Source organism: Stegastes partitus, unplaced genomic scaffold, assembly GCF_000690725.1.
Source record: "Stegastes partitus isolate 25-593 unplaced genomic scaffold, Stegastes_partitus-1.0.2 Scaffold2717, whole genome shotgun sequence".
In the NCBI taxonomy this organism is placed as follows: domain Eukaryota; kingdom Metazoa; phylum Chordata; class Actinopteri; family Pomacentridae; genus Stegastes; species Stegastes partitus.
This window is the reverse complement of record NW_007580448.1, coordinates 1-10,532: the sequence shown is the minus strand read 5'-3', so window position 1 is coordinate 10,532 and position 10,532 is coordinate 1. Positions and strand designations below refer to the sequence as shown.

At 42.9% G+C, this 10,532-nt stretch overlaps 1 protein-coding gene across 1 annotated transcript; it reads left to right on the top strand.

Moving 5' to 3' along the window:
• Positions 1–430: 430 nt before the first annotated feature.
• Positions 431–8,422, top strand: LOC103375625 (uncharacterized). The gene is made up of 8 exons (XM_008305943.1): positions 431–979; positions 1,704–1,909; positions 2,066–2,177; positions 2,531–2,705; positions 3,507–3,608; positions 3,958–4,407; positions 4,905–5,024; positions 7,897–8,422. The coding sequence occupies exons 1-8, from the start codon at positions 479–481 to the stop codon at positions 8,406–8,408; spliced, it is 2,178 nt and encodes a 725-aa protein (XP_008304165.1). The 5' UTR covers positions 431–478; the 3' UTR covers positions 8,409–8,422.
• Positions 8,423–10,532: the final 2,110 nt, after the last annotated feature.

Genomic DNA, 10,532 nt, shown 5'->3' with positions numbered 1-10,532 from the left:
AATGTGAAGTCAGCAACATCTTCATGGTATTAAGGTGTTTGAGCCCCATGTTCTCAGAAGAGCCACACTTTGTGCACAAATGTAATAGGATCTGTTGTGTGTGTCACATTAAGTTTCACTTTCCAGAAACAACCCCTTATGTCAGACTCTGGGTGGACAAACTGCAGTAAAAGTGGGGCCATTTGTCTTATAAATAAAATACATTATGTTGAATATACTTTAATGTAATACGATACAAATGAAAGACATCCAGAACACTAAAAAATAAATAAATAGGAGTGAGGTTACAAAGTACTTTTTTTTAAACTTATGATGTTTCTCCCTCTGTTTTTGAGTTTGTGTAACTTCATTGGGGTGGGACTGGTGGTTTTGGATGAGGGGAGGTGCTTGAACTGACGCCACTGGGTGTGTTTTGAATTACATTCGGGTTTGTAGAGAGAAGATAAGATTCCTCTGAGAAGCAGCAGAGTGTCAGTACATGTTCCTCACAGCAGAGACCATGGAGAAACGGATAAACATGAGAGGACGTGATGAAAATTATGTCAACGGTCAGCACTTAAGCCTGAATGATTTGAAACAGAAAGTTCCTCTGGGACACTCATACCTCTCCAAGAAAAACATCCCAGAATACCCCCAGCCAGAGTTCCATGTTTCTCATCTGAAACATGACACAGACCAAGAGGGGTTACGTGGCATCAGGAGGGACGAAGGCTTCGGGGTTCCACACAACGGCTCCAGGGATCCACACGGAGGCATCCTGCAGTGGTGGAGTCTGGCTGTGGGTCCTGAGGAGGTGAAGGCAGCTGAGAAGAGGCTCCTGCAGCAGAAATTCTCCGACCTTACAGAGGATCAGGCTGCCATGCATCCCAGCTTCCTCTATAAGTTTACCACCTCTCCAGCCTTCTCAGAGAAGTCCAGGCTGGGCTCGTACCGCTTCACATTCCCCCTGGAGGAGGTGCTGGAGGCCTACCGCCTGCAGGTAGGAACTCTGGGAAATCATCTCTAGGATGCAGTCCAGTGGCTGCTGGTCAATAGGGGGCGCCGCCCCACTGCTAATGACCACATAAAGAGTAGTTCTCAGTGTTAAATTTGAATTAACTATAACAAAATAATAATAACATTCATATTTTTGTTGCCAACAACATTTGTATTATTAACAGATTTAAAATTAGTCTTGACTGCATGTTTACTCATTTTACACTTCCTGGATGCGGGGTGCCGCCACATGAGGCCGTTTCTCAGTATGTGTACTTGGCCGTATGAGAACGACCATTTTATCATTTTTAAAGTCATTTTTGGTCACACACCTGTCAGAGCACACCACAGCCACCAAACAGCAGCTATCACAACCTGCTATGTGGGGCGTTTAGGGAGCATCAGTAAATCATAGTGTCTATCGATAAGAAAATGTTCAGATGTTTTGCCTTTGACCAGGTGGGAGGTGCAACAAAATGAGAAAGTGGGTCGTATAAATACGAATAACTACAATAAATACGAATAACTACAATAAATACGAATAACTACAATAAATACGAATAACTACAAAAAACACAAAATCTCATCTGTCCTGTGATGAGTGCTAATCTGCCATCAGTGATGATAATCTGTGTTGTTGTTGGTACATTTACAGAGACTCTGATTAATGAATCCTTCTTGTACAGTGAAGTCAGAGTCCTCCTGTAAAACATCTGTTGTTGTTTCAGTTTTGTTCTGGGGATCAGCCGGTCATGCGGGTGTACGAAACTGTCCTGCACAGACAGGAAGTGCAGCACGCTGTGTTGGTCCACAGTCCAGCCAATCAGGAGCTCTTCTCCGAGTATCCTCTGCTGACTGACGACCCGAACGCCGTCTGTGTTTACAAAGATGGCCGCTTCATCTGGAGGCCGTACGCCATAAGTGAGACACACCGGTAAGACCTACAAACAGATAAATGTAATGAGCTGAACCAAAAGAGCCAAAACCAGAACACCAATAGAAGGAGGATCTACCGACTGTGTGAAAATGTCTTCACCTGATTTGTGTAGTTGATTATACTGTTGTTGTTGCTATTTGGCTTTCCTGTCAGGTATGAGCTGGTGGAAAGACCTGAAATAAACCAGATGGAAGCTCAGAAGGATAGTTTCCCACAGTTTTATATTTGGGATAACGTCGCCGTCGCCCTGCATGTGGACAAACAGGTATTTTCACTGCTTATTCTCTACAATCAACTGAAGCCTTTAATGTTTAATGTTTCAAAAACACATCCTCAGTTTTCAAAAAAGCTTTTATGAAAAAATGTCTGTGTTTTGAAAAATGTCCCTTTTATGTGCAACATCCGTTTTGTCCAATTACATCAGAAGGCGTTGGAATCATCGAAAAGAAAAGTTCATTTGAGCGACTGAAATCATGAACTGTTCGGTATCTTTGTGTTAAGTTTTCTGTACATCGACTCTTCGTTTCACCTTCACTTGTGCGAACAATTTCCATTGGTCATATTTTATAAACATGAAAATTGTTGCTTGTTTTTTTTTCTGTTCTTTTTCTTTTTCAGACGCTGATGTTTGATGCTGATCAGCTGAGAAAGAACCTCAAGTTCTGCCCTCAAGGCAAACCAGCATTTGGGATTTTCGATAGTTTCGAGGAAGCTAAAAACCAGGTTAAACTTTTGTGGCCGGACTGTGACTCCCCACTGGAGGAGGAGTGTTCACTAGAGCAGCGTTTCACAGGTGTTACAGCTGCAACTCACTGAGTCGTACTGACTTCATGATTGCCAGCGTTTTTAAGTTTCTTTTTTTCTTTCTTTTTTTTTTTTTTCAGTTTTTAGTCATTCAGTAAAAGTTTTAAGTCATTTTTTAAAACTTTTTTTGTTCATAATTTTTGATACATTTTGGGCACATTTTTAGCCATGTTGGACAAGCTTTGGATTATTTTGGAAAAAACAGACACCTTAATTATTTTGGACAAAATTTTAAGTCATGTTGGAGTTCACGGGCTGCAGGGTGGTGCAGTTGGTAGCACTGTTGCCTCGCAGCAAGAAGGTCGCCGGTTCGTGTCCTGGTGGGGACACCGGAATCTTTCTGCGTGGAGTTTGCATGTTCTCCCCGTGCAGCGTGGGTTCTCTCCGGGTTCTCCGGCTTCCTCCCACACAGTCCAAAAACATGTTGAGGTTAATTGGTGATTGTAAATTGTCCGTAGGTGTGAATGTGAGTGTGCTTGGTTGTCTGTCTCTAAGTGTGGCCCTGCGATGGACTGGCGACCTGTCCAGGGTGTCCCCTGCCTTCACCCTGAGTCAGCTGGGATAGACTCCAGCCCCCCCGTGACCCTAATGAGGATTAAGCGGTGTATAGAAAATGGATGGATGGATGTTGGAGTTCACCTCAGCATACACAGTTTTGTCCTCATTTCTTTCAGTCCCTACAGCAGAGGGGAAGTGTGCAAAGTTGGCATTAATGGAAGAAAGACTAAGAAACAGAGCAGTTTTTACTACCAGATTTGATGGGGGTTTTTTCTGTGTGTTCTGGTGCCAGACCTCAGACTGGTTCTTGTTGGGAGGACTGGATCAGGGAAGAGCTCCAGTGGGAACATCATACTGGGAACAGACGCCTTCAGTGCTGGTGGTGCTGCTGCAGGTAACACTGGATGTTTACTCCATGTGGAGCCACCTTTTTTCCAGTATTGATAACACCTTTGTGTGCTTGGAAAAATGTTGTTGACTCCACATTTCATAGAAGTTTAAGTTTGAAGTTGTATTATTTATGATTTTTAGCATTCTGACTGTGTCATTCTGCACAGAAGACATTTCTGAGTCCGAATAGGTGCAGGATTTTATATTGCAGTGATAAATGAACCCACAGGGAGACAGAATGTGTGAGAAACAAAAAACAAACAAACAAAAAAACACCAGAAACTTCTTGGACTTCAGAGGGATAAAGAATATTATATTTAATGCTTCACAAAAACTGTGTTTCTTCTCCTCAGAGAACACTCAGTGCTGTCTGCAGACGAATAAGGTGTTCAACTGGGAGGTGACCATCGTCGACACTCCTGGACTCTCAGAAACAATGGAAAGACAGACGGAAATCTTAAAATGCATCGACATGTTGGCCCCGGAGCCCCACGCCTTCCTGCTGGTCATCAAGGTGGGAACCCTCACCGATGAAGAACAAGACACCGTGAGGCAGATGGAGGAGATCTTTGGAAAGAACGTCTGGAGGCACACCATCATAGTCCTCACCCACGACGACCAGCCGGAGACAGATGTTCAGATTCTGGATAGAACCAAAACTGAGCTGAAGAAGATTCTGCCCTGTCGTGTGGAAGACAGATACTACGTCCTCAACAACAAACAGCAGGTCTGGGATCTGCTGGACAAGGTGGCTGCTGAAAATAGGAGGAAGGTATACTCTATTGAGTACGGAGTCATCCAGGGTAAGATCACAGATGTTGATGGTGTAGTTCTAAGAAAAAACATTTAAAAATCCTCCCACACTGATGATTTAAACTGTATTTTTGGTGTATGCAGTTCTTCATTATTATGTCTCCTTTAGCTAACAAAGTCCTCCTCAAACGCAAATGTGCTTCAGGTTTGCTCCTATGTGCATCCAAGAAAATTGTCTAGTTTTTTTTAATTTAGAAAGTTTTAAAGTCATATTGGATGAATTGTGAGTAAAAGATTCTTTCAGTCATTTTTGATGAGGTTTCAGTCATGTAGGGATCTTTGGAGTCATTCTGAACAGATTTTTTGTCCTTTCAGGGCTTACCTCGATATACATTTTTTTCCTTATTTCTCTGAATTTTTACAACAGAGTTGAAAAGTGGAATGACAGGAAATAGGAAATAGAGCCGATGGCAATGAACTTCAATGATCCTTTAACATCTGTAGCTTCAAACAGCCGATTGGACAATCGTGTCTCTCTGTGTTCCAGTGCCAGACCTCAGACTGGTTCTTGTTGGGAGGACTGGATCAGGAAAGAGCTCCAGTGGAAACATCATACTGAGAAAAGATGCCTTCAGTGCTGGTGGTGCTGCTGCCAGTCCATCCTCAGGTAACACAGGATGAATCTGAATCTGCATGTTCCATTAACTGGTGATCCTTTTAGCTGGTGATACGAGCGTTTCTGAGACAGATGTTTCATAGGCATGACTTTTCAGGACCCCTTACCGACTGACCAGGGAAAAAAACTATTTGACAACTTAGTCTGTAAAAGTGAGATTTCTGCTGTACTTTTCTTTTTGGTCTTGACAAAATATCTGGAAATAAGAACCTTCTCATTGTAAAAGTCAGACACAGTCGGGCTCCATGAAAGAAACTACATGAACGTGGTCTGAACCACTGGAGCTGTGATCGCTCACTGATTACTATTAAAGTTCATCAGCCCCAGTAGACACCTGTACCTCGCTGTGTAAAGCATATATACTCTCAGTAATAATGTGTAAAATTTGTACCTTTAAGAGTCCAACAGCTTGTCACTGGGGCAGTACCCTCAAAGGTACACCTATTGTACCCATTAACATGGAAACATTTTTGTACCCTTCCTGTTAGTACCTCACAGGGACATTTATGCACCCTGGGGTACAAAAATGGACTTTAACACTCCAGGGACTAAAATGTACCCTTGTAAATGGTACAAATCTGTTCTCCAGAGGGTACAGATTTCAAGTAGGGCCTCGAGCTCAGCCCGTGCCACTATTGTTATTCTGTACGGTTTTTCTTATTATTATTACACACACACCCACACAAATTATACATCAAAACGTGCGGCTCGATCGGGAATCGTGTGCTTACATACAGATTTACAAAAGTCGCATTTTTCGCGACACAATTCGCAAAAACGTCGCAAAAACCACCCATTGAAAATGAATGGGACGGACGAAAAAATCGCACAAAATTACACTACTTTTCAAACCTCCACTGCTCAGCCATGCTTTCACCTACAGACTCCATTTAAACTTTAAAATGTTGACGCGGCCTTCCCCTATTTCAAAGTGTTTCTACTTTTTTCATATCTTCAATCGTTTCTTCGTGACAACCTCTCAAGTTTTGAAACTTTTTCAGCCCTTTTCAGCCTTTACAATGGGTGTGTATGTGGTCCTTTAGAGTGAGTGATGACATCACTAGAGTGGGAGCTCAGAGAAAAATCACACAGTAAATCTTTTTTTAACTTGTCGCCCTGGCCACAATTTTTATGCCACAGACATAATTTTTACATCAAAATGTAGGAAAATTTGTCCTCCTGCTCACAATGTCACTTTGGAAGCCCACAGAATTAAGTTTGGGGGAGTTTTGGAGCCTTGTTCCTCTAAAAGTCTCTCTTCCTTCCCCATCTGCCCCCATTCAAAGACGGCTGCGGATTCTCTGTGTGACCACAAATTTACACATTTCTTCTCAAATGATTGTGCGCTCATTTTTCACTCCAGGAAAACAAAAAGTACATCTCTGTAATGCCCAATGTCTTGGCTTTCTGAGAATGTGCTCGGCTTTTCTCTCCGACACACGGTTTTGACAAAAATGGTGGTTGTTTGAGGTCTTCTCCTTCTGCTTCCTTTGACTGATTTGACAGTTAAACCAAGTATCTGTTGCAGCTGTGTGCTTCGTCGCCCGGCAACGCTCTGACCCTACTCCCCCCTCCCCCTCTGCTCTCTCCACACAGATGATGCTTCGTTTATTCAAAGTCTTTAGTAGGTTTGGTAATTATAATATCACCATTTAAATCCCGGCACACTCCCGTGCCACTCTCAAATTTTCTGCAAGGAAATTTTCTAGTTCAATTTATTTATCTGAAACATCAGTAAAACATCGATAACAATCGATACAATACAATTTTCAATAAAACGTAGAATCGATACAATATCATTTTCAATGAAACAATCAATACAGATCAGATCTGACAGCTGCGGACGCTTTTTCAAAGAAGTCATGAGATTGTCTCACCTCGTTTAGTTCAGGACACTCCAAAACATTAAACCCATTTTCTTTAAGATGGTGTGTGATACAAGCATCGTCATTTTCTTTAAAATAACAAAACACAAAATCTATGTCATTCAAAATTTCTTGCTGGGCAGTCTGTGTAATGTTATTTTTTTCCCTACATTTCAAAATGAAGCTACAAAGATTTTCTTTAAAGCCTTTAAGTAGTTCATTCATATGAGGAGGTACATCTGGCTGAGGCTGTAAATCAGTGTCTGAGTTATGTCCATCACTTAGATCACTGTCACTTCCGTTGTTCAGATGAGTGTCATTTTCAGTGTTTAGTTCATTTTTGGTGTTTAGATCGTTGTCACTGCTGTTGTTCTCAGGTAGCACGTGTTCCTTGTGCTTACGATACACATGACACCTGTAGGACTCATATACTGTAAAGGATGATTTACAGTTATTTAGTCCACAGGTCATACTAAAGTTAGATTCATGTGCATGGATGAGACCAACACGCTGAATCAGTTTCATTAAGGTGAAGGTGGTTCTTCTACACCTGGGACATCTATATGTTCGAGGCATGTCTACAAGAGAAGATTTATCATTTGTGTGACAGTGACTGGAAGGGCCTTGTCACCCACAGAAGCAATGTTCAGTGTGGTGCGTTGGGAAAAGGTCAGCGTCTTCTTCATGTAGGTTGGGTAAGCCAGGTTGAAAACAAAATAGGCACAGAAGGCAGCCATTACCCCATCTTCAACTCCTGTTCCTTGGTGCAGATCCACACTGTCCACCGTTACAGTATCTATATCTATATACAGTATCTTCCAACAACTTGCTCCTCTTGATACCAAGATGCTCCCGATGGCAGGCAGCACCTTGCATGGAGTTCTGTTGCCTTTGATGTGTGAATGCACTTTGAGCACCACTGAGTTAGAAGGAACTATGCAAGTACAGACCATTTACCATTTAAAAACGTGCATGAAAACTGTGTTTCCTCTCCTCAGGGAATGCTCAGTGCTGTCTGCAGATGAAGAAGGTGTTTGACTGTGAGGTGACAGTTGTAGACACTCCTGGACTCTCAGAAACACCTGAAGCAAAGACAGAGATCAGGAGATGCGTCGACATGTTGGCCCCGGGGCCTCACGCCTTCCTGCTGGTCATCAAGTTGGAGACCCCCCTCGATGAAAAACAAGACACCATGAGGCAGATGGAGGAGATCTTTGGAAAGAACGTCTGGTGGCATACCATCGTCCTTTTCACCCGCTATGACCAGACAGAGAAAGACATTCAGTTTGGGAAGCTTATCCCTGATGCCGAGCTGAAGGAGATCCTGCCCCAGAGAGTCGTAGAAAGATGCTACATCCTGAACATCGACCCCAACAACATCCAGCAGGGCGTGGGTTTGTTGGAGAAGGTGGAAAAGATGGTTGTTGCAAACAGAGGGAAGTTCTACTCTGTCCAGGGCAGAGCCAGAAAAAGGAAGATCACAGAAGTGGATGGTGCGATTACAGATTGAAGAAAAATCTTTTTTTGCGCACTGATTAACTTCACAGACAGAGTATTTTTAATCAGTGGTTTTATTGTGTTTTTTCTTTCTGTCTATTCATAAGAAATTTGCAACAACCCAGCACAAAATCGAAAATACACATCTATGGCTCCTCATCCCGTTTCTGAGTTTGCAAATCCTCGATTCCTTTCCTTGACTTGGATCTTTTCTTCTGGCTACAAGACAGTTTTATTGCTTTGGCTGCAGCCCTGCAGGGTTAAACTGTCCGAGACCAAGAAAGAAAATGAGCATTAAAACGCAATTCAAAGCTCTAAGTAGTCTGCACAAACTAAACCTTAATTTCCTTATCAATATCTCTGACTCTTGGTGTAAACGTTGCTCAGATGTAGGGTTGTGTAATGGAAAAATAATGCATCTGCATGAAGAATGTCAAAGCAAGTTTCTCTAAGTTTCATTAAAGCTGAATGGAAAGGTTACAGGCCCAAAAATGTGTTCTCATAACATCTAGGTAAAAGATTAGTAATCGTACATGGGAAGAAGAAGTTGTGCATCCCATGTGTTTAGACTATTGATGCCTGATCCTCGTTTCAACATTGACCGCTGTTTCCTGTGTAATGAACTGGGTCACTGGGCCAAGGATTGCCCCTACCTCACAGACCGAAGGATGCCCGGAGTGAGAGACAACCAGAACCGACCGGGACAGTCTGATTGAGACGAGGGGGAGGTGATGCAACGTGTGGAGAAGACAGCCCGACATCCTGCAGCACCAGATAAGTGAAGCGCTGACAATACACTCACCACAACACACACACACACACACACTCATGACCTTCCACACATTTCTCTTTGTAAAGATCTGACTGACCAGTGGGAAGATTTAGGGCCTTTCACACTCCAATGTGTTCAGGCCACTGACTGGCAACCTACTGATGACTCTGCTGTATTTTTCTCTCCCTCTCTGAACACACACAAAACCAAACACACACAGACATTTTCTGTTTTGCGGTCTGTGTACCAGCTTGAGAGTCCCTCTGCAATGATGACTCTGCTTGACTCTCACACGCTCACCTGTCTGTCTGACACTGTTTCAGTTCCTCCTGAGCTAACTGACATTCCACACACTCTTTGGGCTGCACACAAGTATGATGTGGGACTAATAAAATCTGCACAGCCAGTGATCGTCAGGGCAAAGTCAAGTTTTAGGCCAAACCAACCACAATATCCACTCAAACCTGAAGCCATACAGGGCATTAAACCTGTGTTTGATTCTCTTCTTGCTGCAGGTGTAATTGTTCCCTGTCCTGACTCTCCCGTGCGAACTCCAGTGTTTCCAGTGAAGAAAATCCGGGACAAACCACCAGATGACTGGAGATTTGTCCAGGATCTCAGAGCCGTCAACACTGCTGTTTACGCCAGAGCTCCACCTGGCCCAAATCCTTACACCATCCTAGCTCATATTCCTCCAGGAGCTCAGTGGTTTTCGGTAATCGAGCTCTCAAATGCATTTTTCAGCGTGCCTATTCATCCAGATAGCCAATTCTGGTTCGCCTTTGAGTTTGATGGCAAGCCCTACACTTTCACTCGGCTGTGTCAAGGTTATTGTGAGTCTCCCACTATCTACAATCAGGCCCTGTGTGAAAGTCTCTCTACACTCACACTCACACAAGGCTCAGTCCTTCTACAGTATGTTGATGATCTATTAATAGCAGCACCCACACGTGAACAGTGTGTAACTGACACTGTGAAACTCCTGAAACATCGAGCTGCTGAGGGACACAAAGCCAGCCTCTCAAAACTCCAATTTGCAAAACAGGAGGTCACTTTCTTAGGACACATTCTCTCTGGTCAGGGGAAAACTCTTTCTCCAAAACGCATTCAAGCTATTATTTCCATACCTAAACCCTCCACAAAAAAGCAAATGATGTCATTTTTAGGTATGTGCTCCTATTGCAGGTGTTTCATCTGTAAGATTGTAGTGGGTGGAAAATAAGGTATACTTATTTCCACACCAAAGCAAGTGATTGCATTAATTAAAATTATTAAAACCAACCTTTGAATTATTCGTCCAGCGATATAATCTCAGAGTCAGCACAATAATTCTAATAAATTGTTTACTCTTGGTGATCAGTCAAG